We start from the raw sequence: 16,715 nt of genomic DNA, 5'->3' as shown, positions 1-16,715 counted from the left end.
GAGTTTGTGAGTTTGCGCAGCCTGTGTGCTGATTGGGTATAGGATAATGGGCGGTATCCATAAGTTGCGTTATGATATTCACTGCCGGTACGGAAAATCTATAGGGAAGTATTCATAGATGAATTTTATATTTAGAAACCGTCTTAAGTTCATTTTCAGATGTTTCGTAGTTAATGAAATGAACCAACATTTGGAGATGATCTCAACTCTAAGTTCCTGTTTACAATAGGTGCTTTAAGACTCAGAGCTTAACCCCTTAACTTGTACGCTCGAGTTAATTCGAGCGCGCTAAACAGGCCAAACTGTGCACACTCGAAATAATTCGAGCGGCGTTGTATTTTATGCTGCTATAATTTTTCACTAGAATATAATCGAGAATTGAAAATAACAATGTGAAAGCAAAGAAAAAAATTTTTTTACATAAAAAAAATTGATTTTTTTTGGCCGGTTTTTTTCAAAAAAACTGTGCGTTAAGGGGTTAAATTCTAATTGTAGACCACGTTTTATTGTAGATCTGAACTAAAGCTGCGTTTGGGAATACACACTGGTCCATCTTTTGAACTTTCTTTTATCGAGAAAAGTTTTTCTAAAAATAGCTTAGGAACCAACTGAGGGAGAATTCATACCTTGACAGAAAAGCAGAAAAGCAGCAGCCAATCAGAACTCGCGCTGGTAATTGTCAGTTTCTGCTTTATCTACTGCTTACTACCAGCGAGCATTCTGATTGGCTGCTGCTTTTCTGTTTCTGCTTTTCTTTCAAGGTGTGAATTCTCTTTGATTGGCTGAGCCACATTTAAGGCACTTTTTTTTATAAAAGAGACTTTCATTCGCAATATGAGCCGTAAAATCTATAGAGTGTATAATGTGTGTACGCACAACTCAGCACAATCCAGTTTGCGCATACATCTCTCCCAAGATTAAGTTGGGTGATTTAATCCTCAGAAATCTTTTGTCTGCTGAACAAAGTAACGTGGGTAATGTGCCAATCGCGAACGTGAATTTATTGAAACGTATGAAGTGAACGTATGAAATGATGTAGTGGAAATCGTAGAAATTTAAAGAAAAGTTCTATACTTTAAGATACATTGTGAAATATTATCAAAGTATATTCGAAAGGCCTATTTTAATATTTTTCTGAGGTGAAGAGTAATCAGTTGCTAACGAACGTGATTAGATTAACATGGAACAAAAGGACCGTGATAAAATAGACCTTCATTGTGACAAAGTTGTACCCAAGATTAAAATAACGAAATTATGGCCAAAGTTGTTGGAACATAAAATTTACAACCTAGACGATGTAAACATTCCACAATGGGAAGTGAGTTTTATGCACCATTCATTATTGTGCTATTGATTATTTGCTTATAATGAGCAGGTGAAGTTACAACTTGAACAATCATCTTACTTAGCACTGTGTTCCCCCTTCGTTTTTCCTTGTTTCAATATTTGCATAAGAATAATGTTTTCTTACTCTTTAATAATATGATTATTAGGTGTAATTATTCCAAGTGTTTTCCATTAAATTAAAGATCAAATGTATATTATATTGTTACAGAAGAATTTAACAGCTGGAAGTACAATCAAAGATATATTTTCTAAAATACAAACAAGAGGACCGAAAGCATACGAACGTCTGTTGCTGAGTTTGAAAGAAAGTGGCCACGAAGATATATGTGACATATTGGAAGATAAAGTTAAAAGGAGCCATGAGAACAACAACAATAAATATGACAAGTAATAATTTATTATTAATTTATTCGTAGGGATATTCTACAGATTATAAGGATTGACGATATATCAAACAAAATCGATTTTTTTAATCGAAAGTCACAACTCTCCTAGTAGAAAACCATAAAGTACAGATAATTATAACACATAACTATCTTGATAGTTAGACTTTCTTTTAATTATTGTATAGGTTCTTAAGATTAATTACAAATATGATAATCAATCATAATTCTCTATTAAAACTCCTTTATGTTTAATAAAATATTCTATTTACAGTACTCATGTATCTTATGTGAACAAATCTTTTCATCATATTGAATTGTCTGACGAACCCTTGAAAATTAAATTACAAAAAGCTGTACAATTTGTTGATGATGAGAATGGTCTCATCTCGTTATATCCCATGCGGAGTAATCCTCGTGGGTTAGTATTGTTAATAACCAATATTCTCTATGAGAAGCCTAGACTCGCGGCGGAACACGATGAAAATAATCTGACGGAATTGTTTCAAGAAATGGGTTTCCATGTTATTTCAAAGAAAAATCTGAAAGGAAAAGTAAGTATGAAGTATTATTTCACTTGATACATGTTTATCTTTCGGAGCGTCAATAAATTGTTCTGTGAATTTATTTCTCCAAGGAGATAAAGGATGAAGTGAAAAAGTTTTCAAAGAGAGAGGAGCTAGCAAATGTTGACTCATGTTTTGTGATCATTAGTAGTCACGGTAGAGAGAATGAAGTAAATCATGGCACAGAGATACTAGGAGTAGATACTGGACAAAAGGATGCCGAGAAGGTTTTCTGCGATGAAATCTTGGATTATTTCACTGTGGATGCGTGTTCGAAAATGGCGGGAAAGCCGAAAATTTTCATTTTTCAACTTTGCAGGTACGTAATTACAATTCCATAACTTTCTGCCTTATTAACTCCGTCGTATTATCTCATTTTCTGATCTTATCCAATTTAAGTTGTTACTTATATTATTACCAATTATAAATATTACACAAATGAATAATTTATATTTATCAGGTTACAATATATTATATTTGTTATGTATTTTTTTCAATATTTGTGTGTTAGGGGATTGAGAAAACAGAAAATAAAATATGAAAGACTCGTTACGGATATAATCCCGATCGACCCTGAAAACATGGATGAAGAGGTCAAACCCGATAATACAATATTACTCGGCCCGAAATATTCGATCAGGAATTACGCAGATATGCTCGTAGTTTACTCTACCCTGCCTGGACATGTCGCTTATAGAGACACTGAAACTGGCAGCTGGTTTATACAAATTCTCTGCAGCGTATTCATGTCTTTTGCCCGTGAATGTCACGTTCAAGATTTATTCAATATTGTAATTATTACAAGACACTAATGTGTGTAGTAATGTAAGTACTGTACGAGAATTTATAATCAATGTATAACTTGCAGATTGACTCGCAATTGCAACGTCTGAGGACAAGTGATGATAATTGTCAAACGTCAACTGTGCAATCGATTGGATTTAATCGACGTTGTTACCTCAACCCTGGCTATTTTTCGGATGAGCACAGCGCGAACGAAACGTAATGAAACGAGGAGGTAGTTTGTAAAATATTTCGGAAACTGCTTTTTTACTGCGATACACGGCATACTTTTTGATCACGTGCATAATCTTGTTACGTTAATCTTACAGTTATTTATTGATTATTAGAGCAAGAGAAAACTCTTGAGCTATTTTACGAATTTACTCAGTCAATAGCACAAATATTATTTCATAGATACATTTTTTTTCTTTCTTAACGTGCTTTGCGAGAATTTTGTACACGCGTTTCCTCGCCTCTGATGTCACAACGTAAGATGGCCGCAGCAAAGGACCAGGGAATCATTGGGAGTTACCATTTTATATACACTATTTTATATATACAATGTAAGGTATTGTTACCTTAATCCTATTTTCCAGATAACGTTTGCCTTTGACATGTAAGGCAAGAACAACAAATGAATGACTATGATATGTGGTCTTATTAAGAGATAATATACATATTTTCGTACTTTCCGACTCAAAGTATTTTAATGCATTTTTACGTATTTTATCCATTTTATATATTTATACATTCCGATATACTTGAGGTATTACGAATTCTTATACTGTAAAACAGTTATATCGGAAATTTGTAATTTTATATATATATACTATTTGTAATTTTACATGTACGAATGATTTGTGTAAACATACGAAAATCATTAATTATGCATTTATTCTATTCATGTTATTTTCAATGAAAACGTTCGACAGAAAAGAAAAAGATGTGTTCTTTATTCCGGTACTTCTCTCCTTGCTCAAAAGTTCAAATTTATCTCAAGCATCGAATAGCGCTACATTCCATACAACAGTCCCTGTAAACATATGCTAGCATGTACGTTAATCTTACACTTAGGGTTTGCCATAGCACAATACATGTGAGACTTATATATGAAAGAAGGGGTACTAGGCTAGCTTACAAGGGTATTTAGAGTTCGTACTATTTAATATCTCGATTTACGTTCCAATCTCCTTACAGATATAAATTACAAATGATCCACTTAACTATGCTAAATTCAATCTATAATCATCGGTTACTTCTTTTACAAGTGCCCCCAATTACGTGATCGGCGAAAAGTACATATACGCATTATACTACACCACATAACTTCGTACACGAAAAACTTATCGTACACAGAAAAACATCCGTAAGTATGTCAGATTCGATGTTAAATTCACGCAGCGTGAAAGATAGATTAGCCTCACGAGACAAGTTTACCCACGATCCCGAGGAGAACACAGCGGTGTTTACCGGTAGGGACCGGTGAGGTTTTCAGAATTGTTTTTCATTCAGAGAAAGAAGCCAATTACGACCTAAACGTATCAATAACTTAAGTATGCACATTCTAGGTAATACAATTTCAGAGAGTGTAGTGTGTAGCTATCGGTTTTATTTCATAGTGCCATAATCGGTCAGAACAGATGAACTAATTCCAAGGCAGTCGAGTCATATCATGTGAGAGAGAGAGAGAGAGAGAGAGAGAGAGATGGATGCTTTATTTTCTTTTCTTTTCTTTCTTTTCCTCCATTTCTGTCACGAAACATTCTTGCCTGAACATTCGTGTGTGACGTTCCGTGCGTACGCGAGTGTAAGTTTACGTACAACTACGTTTAATACAGAGACTGCGCGTTAGAGGAACGTGGCCGTTTGATCTTCTCCAGGTTCTTCATCACGAGATCATGCAGGGAACAGTAGCGATTGCGGACCTCGCACATGACGAGCCATAAACTCACGTACTCCTTCTCGTCTAATTCCTGAACCGCCCTTCTGTAGTCGATGATGTGTGGATACTTGGCGACTTTACTAACGATCTTACCTCTGGAGATAAAGTACCTGTAGAAAGGAAATGGAAGATGAGAACATTCTTTCTCCCGAACGAGTCCGCTTAAGAATGTTGATTAACAGCTCTGATGTTACCAACTACTTTCTCAACCACTATACCTGTGATACCAAATTTTCTTTTTTCCTACCCTGCTCAACCGTTTTTTCTTATTATTCCTACTATACCTAGAAATTTGGTCGAAGAATGCTGCAGCTTCGCTCTCAACCGATTGGATCTCGGCTAATGTATCTTCTTGAATTGACACGCCAAAGTTATTCCCGTCCTCGATTTTTGGGATTAGGAAAGAAATCCACATTTTTAGCTGCAACAATAACGTCGATGATTTGAGAAATCCACTCATGACGGTACGATAAGCAAGAAATATTCCAAAGAACATGATATCGATGAAGATAGTGATAATAATGCTGTTAATAGATTTTCAAGTATGTAATACTCACTAAGTTGGAGTCCTCCAAAAGTTGTCTAATATAGGGTTTAACTATATGAATCAAGTCGGACAATGGTTTGTTGCAAGGTACTGGGCCATTTGGAAGTACCATGACTTTGGTTCCACTAGTCTCCTCCACATTATTGTCCAATTTAAGTTTCTTCGAAGTAGGACCATCTTCGGAATGATTAAGAATTATAGGGTCTGGAATGGGTACATTTAAGTCTTGGTGTACATCTGACAACTTCCGATTACAGAATCCAGGTGTTTCCAGCAATTCATTTAATTTGACTATCTTCTCGGGGAATCCTTTTATTAAAAGTTGTTCTGCCTGGATAATATATAAACACAACAGTATGTATTATATGAAAAATCTCTCAGTAATGAAAAGAAAACAATAATATAATCAAACAAAAAATATAATAATATTGAAGAAACCAAATTACCTTTGACTTGAGAGAATCTTTGTATTCTTGAACCTGTAAAAAAAAACTCAAACATGTATCACCTTAACAAGATGCTTGCACAGATATGTTAACCAACAAATGACTTAAGGATAAAGAAGTTGCGAGAGCATACAAATTACTTTGGTATAAAATGTAATATAGAGTTAAAAATAATAGCATATACAAATGTGATAATAATGTCAATATTGAAACAATATGTCTTAAATGTTAGAGATGATGTACCCCAATGCAAATCATTTTCATTACATTTATAACTTCCTCATTTGCTGTACAACCTTCTAGCAATGTATTACTTAAGTCACTGCTTGGTTTACTGGGAAATACAGAAAACATTTATATAAATATTGACAAAAGAAGTATCTTTCATATAGGAATATCTGTAGAAAAGAATATTTGCTGAAAACTCTTCCAAAATTTTTAAAAGCAAGAATTTAGTTTTGTTAAAGCAAAAATTTTAACTTGTACTTTCGCATAACAGAATAATTTTCAGGGGTTATCACAGAGTATTCAATTGTTTGCTCATACTGTGATGAAAATTTTCAGCACAATTTATAAGATTTTGTATCCTCTAAAAAAAACAAACAAAAATAAATAAAAAAGAAGTTTCTCTAATAACAAAAGTTTATTTCACTCATCTATTTATTTCGAATATATGTCAGCTTGAACTTATTTTCATAAGGAACAGAAGAATAATATTTCAAATTTTATTCAATACAAGATATAAAACGCTGTATATTATCTCTAAAAATGCTTTAAGCTAGAAGTTATTTTCTTACTAATATTCACCACTTTCAGGAATTTCAACAAGAAAATTCAAATAGTCCTATTATTGGACATAAAGAACTATTATCAGCTGTTTATAGCAACAATTTGTACGGAAGGACCGAATAATATGGGCAATTGTGCAATCGGCAACAATGATATCACTATATATGCAATATCTTTTCCCAATGATGAACTTGCAAAAAAGGACTGAAGTTAAAGCTACAAGAAGTCTATACAAAGATGGTCACTATTGATATGCTCTGTAAGCCGATGAAAAGTGACGCCAACGTGTAATTACTATTGCCATCACACTCCCATCCACTTCGTTCGGTTCTAACGGTTAACGAAGCGAGATCGACGCTACGACTCGACTCGAAAAAAAGAGACCAACCACCAGGCGAAGCATTGCGGAGCGAAGACGGCACTCGAAGAAAGAGGTTAAACTCGTTAATGTGCCGCGAACGTTTTTTTCATGGCACCCGATACGCGCGCCTAAGCGTAGGCGATGCACCAGGCAGGACGGGAAGAGCCGAGAGAAACTCGTCGAGAGGATAGTTTCTCCGTGCGAGTCACAATGACGGTGACGGTAAACTCGGAACTTCTCCCGAACGGACAGACGAGCAAACGAGCGAGCGAGTGAAAGAGAGAAAGAGAGAGAGGGCGAGAGAGAGATAGAGAGAGAGAGAGAGAGAGAGAGAGAAAGAAGTGTTAACAAACACGCTCGGACGAATACCGGTGCTTAACCTAACCATCATGATTGCTGCTCCGTCGGCGTGCACTCCCTTCAGTTAGATCGGTCCTCCTTAAGCAGCGCTAATGAGCTCGATTACGCCACAAAATTGCGATATTTTACCTTTTGTACCGTAGCATCCGCCATTATACGCGCCGTAGAAAAACTTTTCTAAACTACACTGTGTGTGTGTTATGTCCCTTTGTTGAAACGTGCACTTTAAACAGGAAGTGGCGCTACGGTGTGTTTGCGGTAAGTGCGTTTGCTACTACCGCCGTCAAGCGACGGTCCCGCGAAGCGCGACGGAGAATCCGCGCCGCCACCGACCATCCGGTGCGCGGTGTCCAATGGGCGAGCTCGCTTTCCCAGGCTGCGTTCCGAAATCCGCCGACAGTACCGACAGTGCTGTTCTTGCGTTCCGAAATTGTTTCTAACACGCTGCAAGGTAACAAAATATATCGGCTCGTTTTTAGAACGCGCTAACAAGTTAAAAAATACGTGCATTATCAGCATCGTTTGTATTGTTTATAACGCGATAATAACAATGCTCTATTAGGGAAAATCGAGAATTATATGTTTTTACAGCGAAATATCTACTCAGAATTACTGATAAATTAATGTTCGTCGACGCTCTAAAATCGTTGTGAGCGCGTTCAGAATACCGGCCATTGTCTTTTTAACGAAAGTAGTCCTAGGGAATTGCTGACTTCCGGCTAATGGCTTTTGCCCGACGCGGTAGCTAATAAACTTTCAGTTCTCACGGAAAAACGTTTTTTTCATTTTTCAATGCTGTCACCATCTATGTAGGTAGATATTTATATTTCTGGCTTTGGTAGCAGTAAGTGTTGCCAGGCGCCATCTGTTGTCATTGGAAACTTGATATTGTTGAACATAAGAACATAAGAACACATTGTCATTTGAGTGCGGTTTGTGTTGTTTATAGTGAATTGAAAAATTGTCGGGCAAAAAATGGAATCAACTCGTGAACATTTTCGTGCGATTATTTTTCATAACTTTTGACGTGGATTATCAAGACAAGAGTGCATCAATGAACTTAATTCTTTATACAGCGAGAAAGCACCACCCTACAGCACTGTAAAAAACTGGTATAACGAATTCAATCGTGGCCGACGTTCGCTCCAGGACGAATTCCGTGAAGGTCGTCCAAAATAGGTTGTTGTGCCAGAAAATATCGATGCTGTGCGTGAACTGATAAAGCAAGATCGTCATGTAACATACCGTGAGATTGAGGCATCTTTGGGCATTAGTATGACAAGCATCAATAAGATATTGCATGAACATTTGTCCGTAAAAAAATTTGTTCGCGTTGGATCCCGCATAATCTGACAAACGCTCAAAAGAAGACTCGTGTTGATTGGTGTAAGGAAATGTTGAAAAAATACGTTCAAGGTGCATCAAAGGCTGTGATAACATCTACATAAGTGACGAATCATTGATCTATGCATATGAGCCCGAAACAAAACAGCAATCGACTGTATGGGTCTTCCAAGACGAGTCAAATCCAACAAAAGTTGTTCGCGGAAGAAGCACATCGAAGCAACTGGTTGCCTATTTCTTCGGCATTCGGTCACGTGGCGACAGTGGCGTTAGAGCACCGTAGGACGGTCAATTCTGAATGGTACACGACCATTTGTTTGCCAGAAGTCATCGGAGAAATTCGAGAAAAGCAGAAGAAGAGGCGAATCATTCTTCATCGTGTCAATGCGAGCTCTCACATATCGGGTCAAACAAAGGAATTTTTGACCGGCCAAAACATCGAATTGATGGGTCATCCGCCGTACAGCCCTGATTTGGCACCCAATGACTTTTTTCCCGCACATCAAAAATAAATTACGCGGTCAACGATTTTCGACACCGGCGAAGAAGCGGTTGATGCATTCAAAACGCATGTTTTGCAGTTACCTCAATCAGAGTGGAAAATGTGCTTCGAAAATTGGTTCAAACGCATGCAAAAGTGTATTGATCATCATGGAGAATATTTTGAAAAACAATAAAACCAATTTCGATCATAAATATGTTTTTTTCATTATTAGGCCAGAAATATAAGTAGCAACCCTCGTACCAGCAATTTTGGAACGACTGAATATGTTGATTTCAACAACAGCATCAACAGCATCATGTCGGCACACTCAGAATGTATTCCTAGAGACGGGGAACGTCGTTGACGGACTCTCATTGGATGCCAGACCGCTGAGAATCCGTCGTATCGCGCGATCGATCGTTCATGCGTGAATCATGCTATACGTCACGGTTGCTCAATGAATTTCGCGCAATGTAAATTCCAATAGTTTCGAGGGCAATAAAGTAAATTGCAATGGTTCTTTTAGTTTTGTTATATTTCACGATTTTTTCGACATTATGACACTTTCACCTCGCTTCGCTCGTCCCTCCTTCTTCCGAGGAACATTTACGAAAAATAACTTCGAGAACGCTAGATCAAGGGGGGGGGGGGAGACTTGTTCGCGGAACCTCAAGCGAATTCATTATTTCATATTTAACAGTTCTTCTCAAACAATCTCTATTTGTCGATAAAAGCAACTCTATTAAGAACATATCGGATAAATGAGCACTCCTTTCGCAGCGACACTCGAGTGTCGTCATTGTTAATTATTACGGAGAGATACAGTTAATCAACCATGTTTAATGAAGGTAACTAATTATTAAACGGTTATAATCATTGTGGTAAATTTCTCCTTGTATAAATACATATTGAATAAGGCTAGGTGAGTTTCTTCGCTTTCTGGTAGAGCGTGTCGACGACCTTTCCCATGCTGTGTATCGTGTCCAGCGCAATCTCGTAAGTCTTGTCGCGGGGTGTGTCTTCGAAAACGATTAAGACGCCCTCTCCCTGGTCGAGGACTCCGCGGAGCTTTTTGTCCAGTATCATCTGCGACAGTTTCTTTTCTACTTGCGCCAATGGTAGAGATATACACGAGGCGATGTGGCTCACCTGCGGAGAAGAGAAATTAGTTCCTCCCGCATATCCCTCCTCGAGGACACTCCAATTCAGCGGAGAATGGGAAAGAGAGAGACTGAAGGCTTCGGCTGAAAAAGAGACGCGTGTGCCCTCAGGCCCGACGGTATCCTCGACAAAATACCTGGACTCGCGAGTAAGGTTCGACTAAACGGCACAGATTTTGCTCCAGCATAGCGTCGTATAGGGAACCGAGGTGTGCGCGCACGATCACGTCGTCCTCGAGCTGCTGCCGATATTGCTTGACCGCCTTCTGAAAATCCGCCAATGATCGCCGATGGCTGGCCTCAGCGACCGCGCGCATCGCATCCAGATCCAAGCCCGCGTACTTCACCGCCAGTTTGCCGGACATGATGGCCTGTACGTCCTCCGGGGTGCGCAACATGATCTTGGACAATAACATGTACTTGAGCGCCGTCAGGGCCTTGGGACTTTCAACACTGTCATACCTAGAAACGAAGAGTACGAAAGAGGCTTATGGCGCCGTTGCGAGATGCATGGATACATTTTCTAAAGACCAAATCATATTATCGTCGATAATAAGATAGAGCGATTTTTAAATGGCAGTCACTAATCTCAATTAACGGCTGCTCTATCCTGATTGATCGAAAAGCAATCGCAATACAATCGGCAATAACTAGTGTGATCAGGCCTTAAAGCTGATGGCAGAGAACAAGGCGTGAGCATTTACATCTGTCGTAGTCATGGACATAAAGACAAAAAAATTGTAAACGTAAACATATAAAATAATCGCATCCACACAATGGCCTGTTTTACAAGACGCCATATGTCGGAGTCGAAACGCGGCCGATGGTCCAATGAGGAGAGTCCGTTCTCGAGGAAGAGATTCTCCCATTGGATCATCAGCTGCATTCCGACATCAGACTCTGACATACAGCATGTTGTGGAACAGGCCAATAGCCTTTCGCGACTTCCGTTTACGATTTTCCCTACCTTGCTTTACATCCACGACAGATGTGAGCACTTACGTGTTGCTCTGTGCCATCATAAAATGGGACACATGCACACACGCACACACATGTCGGCTACCGTACCCTTCGAAGGCTTCGTAGAAGTAAGAGTAAGCAGTCTTGAAGTCTCGTTCGTCCGCGGCATGCAATATCCCAGATTGTAGATCCAGAGCCGCCTGCATCTTGGGCGGACAGTAGATCGCGTTGGCAGTTGTCCTGGCACTGGTGAGTGCGGCTCTAGCTTTTGCTAAATTGCTCAAAGCATGATATGTTTTGCTCTCTAACAATTGAACCTCTACTAATAGCTGTTTGTCGTCGAGCTTCTTGAGCTCCTTCAGGAGAGCAGAGCCCAGCTGCAAGGCTTCGCTGAACATACCCGTGTCGAAGTAAAGGGCTATTAAGCGGGCCTCTAATGATTGCCTTAAAAACGTTCTGCGCTCTTCCTTCGCCCATTCTATGCATTCTTTACACAACTGCACCTAAAGACAGATAACGTGTGTGAGTAAGCTACACGGAAAGGTGTCAGTGGATTACGTAAAACCAGAGAGGCCTCGAGTTTTAAAGCTGTCAATCTTTCTCGTAATTCTAAAAATTACGTTCCAAGTAATGATTTTACCTTTAAAGGACCGACAACTATACGTTTCTCTTCTCATTTGCAATCAATGTATCACTGCTTGTAAACATCAACGTAACATAGTTGATATTTATCATTAGTCTTAACTGATCTAGCATAATCTAATCAATTTTGTATCTTCTATACCATAGCCTTGCATCCCTTTGCACGATACAAGTGTGAAAACAACATCAAGTACCTCAATACCAATGCCAGCTTCTAGATCTAGGAAGAAGTCCACCAAGGAACGCACGAGCTTGGCTGCTTTCGCTTTGCTGATGAGGCTGAGGAACGGCCTGGTGGCTTTGATGAGCTCGGCCAGCTCTTTCGCCTTGCCCTCCTTCTTGTAGAGCTCGCCCAGGTGCAGGATACCCTGCTCCTTCACGCGGATGTTGTCTTCATCGTCTTCCGCGACGCCGATGCTCGGGTCCGATACGATCTCGTTGAGCAAGGAGATACCTTCGCTGCGATCTGTCACCGACACCGCCTGGGCCCGCTCGAACAACATCGCACCGGCCATCTCGGAGTGCCCGTTTCCTCGTGGGCGCACTAATTGTCAATGACGTCTTTGTTTGACGGCCAGAGCAAGTCTGCGAGAACGGCACCGTCACGTTCGGCCGCTCTTATTATTGATAATCGCGGCAAAGATGATTATCGATATTCTATGTTATCGACTGTTCGATATTTTTCAGGTATTCGATATGAAAATATCAAATAAAATTTTACGAATAGAAAATCGAATATATATTTTTTAACTATCCACAAATGAACGAATATTTTCACGTTAATGTCAAATTGTTTAAATTTATGACTAAATTATTCGAATTTGCCTAAGGATCCAATGACGCGTAAAGCCTGTGTCACACTACGGATTAGGGATTGAGATGGATTGAAATTTGACCACTCAGAGCAAAGTTTACTGAACTTGAGGTTGGTTTTCTTTAAAGTGAGCGGCACACGATGCTTGTTTCGTACTGGATGGAAATACTGCGTTCTGATTGGTGCATTTCCAAAAATGGATGACAATACACCAATCAAAATGCAGTATTTCCATCCAGCAAACAATCGAGCACGAAAACAAGCATCGTGTGCCGCTGGCTTTAGACTCGGAGCGACGAGTCGACGCGCTCGGCTTTAAGTCTCGTTTACACGAGGAGTGGATGTGAAGGAGTGTCCACACAGGCGCTCGTAGCGCAGTTTCTAAGAGAAGATTTAGCCCCACGGGGCAGATTTGCTCTCCCCGCGGCGCCATGCATGCGCCAACAGGTCCGGAAGGGCCAATGGGGGATAACCGTAAGGTTATCAGAAGCGTAGCTCCATGGGCTCCGCCCGGAAGGGCAGAGGAACTTGGCGGTTCGCTGCCGTACGAAGGCTCCTAGAGCCCTCCACGCGTTGGTGAAGAGTTCGCCGCGTGTATTGTACATGTCGTGAGCATAGAGTATGCATTAACAGAAGTCGCTTTATGTATAATAATAAAATCTTTAGTGACCTCGGAAAGAGTTATATCTGCTCTTAACAATATAGTTATCAACAAACGAAGTAGATTAACGAGTCGTCATATTAATGAAGCGGTTTTTCTTACATATGCGACTAAACATAACGTAATGTAAATGTTTTCTACAATTATTTTAAAAGTTTCCAGGTATAATTCCTGGTCAGGGCCATATTTATTACAAATAATTGATTTATAACGTTATTTATATGCAAAAGTATAAAATAGTTTATTTTAAGTTTAACGAGTTTTTGAGGAATTTTAACAATATTCAGCAATTTTATGGAAGTATTTGTTGACTTTCACTCTGCATTATTAATGAAGCATTTTTTAGCATCCGTACTTGTAAATTACACAAGGCTTCTAGTAATCTGAAAAAAGCACATGTAATGTTACCACATACATTATAAATATACAATTTAGAATACGACTATATAGAGAAAAGTTGTCTTGAATCGTACTTCTTTTGAATATCTTCTATTTCGTTATACGTCTCTGAGAAGTTCTTCAGTTCATTATTAACAGTACAATACGTGTTGCCCTTGGATCCAATTAGGTTTATGATGTCCTCCAAGATTTTCGAACACTTTTTTAATACTTCCTCAATCTCCTTCCACTGTAGTGGCGAATCAGGTAGGATTATATTATTACAACACAATATATCTAAAGGTTCTAGAAGAGACTGCAACTTGGACAGCTTATCTTTTAACATGTTAAACATTTCGTTTTCTGTAAAAATATAAATATATATATCATTAAATATATGTAAATAAATTAGTATCATAGTTCAAATTAAATCAACAGATTTAGGTCTTACTGGTGCATTTTATTATCGCAGCCAGTTGTACATCTGTCTCTGTTTGCTCTAAGCTCAAGTTTTTTATATCCTGTTCCCTTGTCTTAATTTTTATCAGCTTCTTCATGTCTTGGTCAATCTCTTGTGTTATAGTAGCTAATTGAGTTATCATATAATGCTTCTTTTCCTCAGTCTTCTTTTCTATTATGAGATTTGTCAACATAGATCGCAAGTATTCATCGTATAACAGTGAGAGTTCTAAATCCTTACTCTCTGTATCTGTACTTTTTTGTATATCTAATAAAGACTGTGATGGCATAATTGATTGCCTGCTTGCAGTAATACCTTTTTTCAGTTCTGTACGAAACAATACAAGTATATGTAGCATTATATCGGTTAAGGAAACAAGTTAAAGAAAAGTAGTTAACACAATTTAAGTAGAATTTCTACGTAGAACTCACTTAGTGTTTGTATATCATTTGACATCATCGTTCGTCTGTTAGATCTTGGTTCATTTCTGGATGTTATCGTACGGATGTTGGGTAACAGAGTATCTGATAGAGTCTTCTTTGTCATATCTGACATGCCTGCTTTGTGGACTCTGTACAGAAAAACATCAAATTAAATATAGATATAAATTTCGTAATCAAAATAATACACTTTTCTACCTTCGAACGCGTTCCGATTTTGGAGTATTCTTGCTGGAATCCTGCATTATTTACAACTGCGCTTTTCACAGATACACCAGTGAACTTATCCTGTAATTTTTGACAACAATTTCACTATTATTAAGAGTCATTGCGCTCAATTATAACTATTTGTGATGTATCATCCTAACCATAACAATAACATTATTACCGTTAAAAGGTTAGGGAATGACATCGACTCGATTTAAATTTAGGTCTGTTCGTTTTCGCTGAATCACTGAACTAGTGCAATAAATTAAAGTGAGAAAACATATACTTAGGTCTGTTCGTTTTCGCTGCACCGCTGAAATGGTGCAATAAGTTGAAGAAAGACAAGAATATGTTTTCTCACTTCAACTTATTGCACTAGTTCGACGGTGCAGCGAAAACGAACAGACCTCTTGTCTCGTTTCAACTTATACACTAGTTCAGCGGTGCAGCGAAAACGAACAGACGTGGTGTAAAGCCAGCGGCATACGATACTTGTTACGTACTGGATTATTTGCTGAATAGAAATATTGCGTTCTGATTGGTGCATTTCCAAAAATGGATGACAATACGTCAATCAAAATCCAATATTTATATCCAACAAACAATCCAACACGAAAAGAAGTATTGTCTGCTGCTGGCTTTAAGGAAATTTCATATCGCAAACAAGATATGATAAATGTGTTATTCAATAAAGCACTATGGCCGATATTCATAGCAAATGTTAAATTTAAAAGAGCGCTTTTTCATGTACTTACAGCATACATATTTGCTAAATACGTTAAGTGATTATATAATAATTAAATTATTTAAAAAATTATGATTATTAGAAAAGCGCAATATAAAGATTAAAAGTATAATAGAGAACAGATATATATATAGTGTTTAATTACTTAATATTTTAATTAAGTTAATTAAGATAATTTTTAAATTATTTGCAATAAAGGATAATTTAATTAAGTCAATTAAAAGATAAAAATTAACAACAGCTCAAGAATTATATTAGTTACTAACTTTCAGAGATATTGAATTCATGCGAAAAGAGAAAAGGAGCGCAAGATAAGCAAAGTGAGCGATAGAAAATACGTTATAAAAATAACGAATGTTCATTGTGAGCAGCTTAAAGCGGGGTCTATAAGAAGAGTCTATAAGAATTCAGAATTAGCTTAAGCCTTAAAGCTCTAAGCCTTAAGAAACTAACCAATCACCATCGAATGTGAGGAAAATAATCGACTGTGATTGGTCAATTTTATAAGACTTAGAGCTTAAATTTTCATTGTAGACCCCCCGCTTTATGAGTACTGTTATATACTTCCTAGGAACTTTAATTTACTTTCTAAAAAATCGATATCCCGTCAGAATAAAATTATTCTCTTTCCCTTTTCCCCACAAAAACATAATTTCAATACTAATACGTCTGTCAATTAGAATATATATATAATGACATTATACTCTTAAAAAAAATAGTCTGTAAAAACTGTTTTGTATTTTGGCATGAAAAAATATATACTACATAAAAGAAGGTCCCACCGAGATTTGAACTCGGATCGCTGGATTCAGAGTCCAGAGTGCTAACCATTACACCATGGGACCTTGACAAGAAACCTCACTTGTTATTTGGGTTAAACGTGGAAATGTTAATAT

The 16,715-nt window shown here is 37.9% G+C and overlaps 4 protein-coding genes and 1 non-coding gene across 9 annotated transcripts; 1 reads left to right on the top strand and 4 right to left on the bottom strand.

The window, feature by feature from the left end:
* Positions 1-855: 855 nt before the first annotated feature.
* LOC106742390 (caspase-3-like) lies at positions 856-3,935 on the top strand. Its single transcript, XM_014615283.1, has 6 exons — positions 856-1,318; positions 1,556-1,734; positions 2,005-2,284; positions 2,368-2,615; positions 2,808-3,087; positions 3,165-3,935. Exons 1-6 carry the CDS (start codon positions 1,181-1,183, stop codon positions 3,300-3,302), a joined length of 1,263 nt encoding a protein of 420 aa, XP_014470769.1. The 5' UTR covers positions 856-1,180; the 3' UTR covers positions 3,303-3,935.
* Positions 3,936-4,668: 733 nt separating this feature from the next.
* On the bottom strand, positions 4,669-7,766 carry LOC106742391 (proteasome activator complex subunit 3). 4 transcript variants are annotated; one of them, XM_014615284.1, is made up of 5 exons: positions 7,654-7,766; positions 6,015-6,047; positions 5,579-5,899; positions 5,306-5,442; positions 4,669-5,131 (listed from the first exon to the last, which is right to left on the bottom strand). In XM_014615284.1, the coding sequence occupies exons 1-5, from the start codon at positions 7,675-7,677 to the stop codon at positions 4,909-4,911; spliced, it is 738 nt and encodes a 245-aa protein (XP_014470770.1). In that variant the 5' UTR covers positions 7,678-7,766; the 3' UTR covers positions 4,669-4,908. The 4 variants fall into 4 exon arrangements, with proteins under 4 accessions (XP_014470770.1, XP_014470773.1, XP_014470771.1 ...); XM_014615287.1 differs by lacking the exon at positions 7,654-7,766 and adding an exon at positions 7,550-7,617; XM_014615285.1 differs by lacking the exon at positions 7,654-7,766 and adding an exon at positions 7,192-7,470.
* Positions 7,767-9,868: 2,102 nt separating this feature from the next.
* Positions 9,869-12,731, bottom strand: LOC106742347 (26S proteasome non-ATPase regulatory subunit 11). Its single transcript, XM_014615202.1, has 4 exons — positions 12,309-12,731; positions 11,581-11,975; positions 10,650-10,974; positions 9,869-10,501 (listed from the first exon to the last, which is right to left on the bottom strand). The coding sequence occupies exons 1-4, from the start codon at positions 12,627-12,629 to the stop codon at positions 10,271-10,273; spliced, it is 1,272 nt and encodes a 423-aa protein (XP_014470688.1). The 5' UTR covers positions 12,630-12,731; the 3' UTR covers positions 9,869-10,270.
* A 1,010-nt stretch (positions 12,732-13,741) lies between these two features.
* On the bottom strand, positions 13,742-15,347 carry LOC106742352. 2 transcript variants are annotated; one of them, XM_014615209.1, is made up of 6 exons: positions 15,256-15,347; positions 15,066-15,155; positions 14,859-14,998; positions 14,419-14,754; positions 14,063-14,330; positions 13,742-13,972 (listed from the first exon to the last, which is right to left on the bottom strand). In XM_014615209.1, the coding sequence occupies exons 2-6, from the start codon at positions 15,110-15,112 to the stop codon at positions 13,882-13,884; spliced, it is 882 nt and encodes a 293-aa protein (XP_014470695.1). In that variant the 5' UTR covers positions 15,113-15,155; positions 15,256-15,347; the 3' UTR covers positions 13,742-13,881. The 2 variants fall into 2 exon arrangements, with proteins under 2 accessions (XP_014470695.1, XP_014470694.1); XM_014615208.1 differs by lacking the exon at positions 15,256-15,347 and having other exon boundaries at positions 13,743-13,972; positions 15,066-15,249.
* A 1,245-nt stretch (positions 15,348-16,592) lies between these two features.
* On the bottom strand, positions 16,593-16,664 carry Trnaq-cug. The gene has a single exon. It is a non-coding gene; the product is annotated as a tRNA-Gln (tRNA).
* Between the last annotated feature and the right edge of the window lie 51 nt (positions 16,665-16,715).

The sequence above is a fragment of the Dinoponera quadriceps genome, unplaced genomic scaffold (assembly GCF_001313825.1).
Source record: "Dinoponera quadriceps isolate SergipeBrazil2010 unplaced genomic scaffold, ASM131382v1 scaffold629, whole genome shotgun sequence".
In the NCBI taxonomy this organism is placed as follows: Eukaryota; Metazoa; Arthropoda; class Insecta; order Hymenoptera; family Formicidae; genus Dinoponera; species Dinoponera quadriceps.
The sequence above is the reverse complement of the archived record's forward strand: the minus strand, read 5'-3'. Positions and strand labels throughout refer to the sequence as shown.

Excerpts from the sequence above, each read along its gene's own strand:
- LOC106742390 (XM_014615283.1), top strand. The coding sequence starts at position 1,181 with ATGGAACAAAAGGACCGTGATAAAATAGACCTTCATTGTGACAAAGTT. Across the intron at positions 2,285-2,367 it reads AGAAAAATCTGAAAGGAAAA|GAGATAAAGGATGAAGTGAA; the intron begins GTAAGTATGAAG and ends TATTTCTCCAAG. Across the intron at positions 3,088-3,164 it reads TTCAAGATTTATTCAATATT|ATTGACTCGCAATTGCAACG; the intron begins GTAATTATTACA and ends TATAACTTGCAG.
- LOC106742391 (XM_014615284.1), bottom strand. The coding sequence starts at position 7,677 with ATGGCGGATGCTACGGTACAAAAG. Across the intron at positions 6,048-7,653 it reads CGGATGCTACGGTACAAAAG|GTTCAAGAATACAAAGATTC; the intron begins GTAAAATATCGC and ends TTTTTTTTACAG. Across the intron at positions 5,132-5,305 it reads TTCTTCGACCAAATTTCTAG|GTACTTTATCTCCAGAGGTA; the intron begins GTATAGTAGGAA and ends TCCTTTCTACAG.
- LOC106742347 (XM_014615202.1), bottom strand. The coding sequence starts at position 12,629 with ATGGCCGGTGCGATGTTGTTCGAGCGGGCCCAGGCGGTGTCGGTGACA. Across the intron at positions 10,975-11,580 it reads TTCTACGAAGCCTTCGAAGG|GTATGACAGTGTTGAAAGTC; the intron begins GTACGGTAGCCG and ends CTTCGTTTCTAG. Across the intron at positions 10,502-10,649 it reads AACCTTACTCGCGAGTCCAG|GTGAGCCACATCGCCTCGTG; the intron begins GTATTTTGTCGA and ends TCTTCTCCGCAG.
- LOC106742352 (XM_014615209.1), bottom strand. The coding sequence starts at position 15,112 with ATGCAGGATTCCAGCAAGAATACTCCAAAATCGGAACGCGTTCGAAG. Across the intron at positions 14,755-14,858 it reads AAATGATATACAAACACTAA|AACTGAAAAAAGGTATTACT; the intron begins GTGAGTTCTACG and ends TGTTTCGTACAG. Across the intron at positions 13,973-14,062 it reads ATAGAAGATATTCAAAAGAA|ATTACTAGAAGCCTTGTGTA; the intron begins GTACGATTCAAG and ends TGCTTTTTTCAG.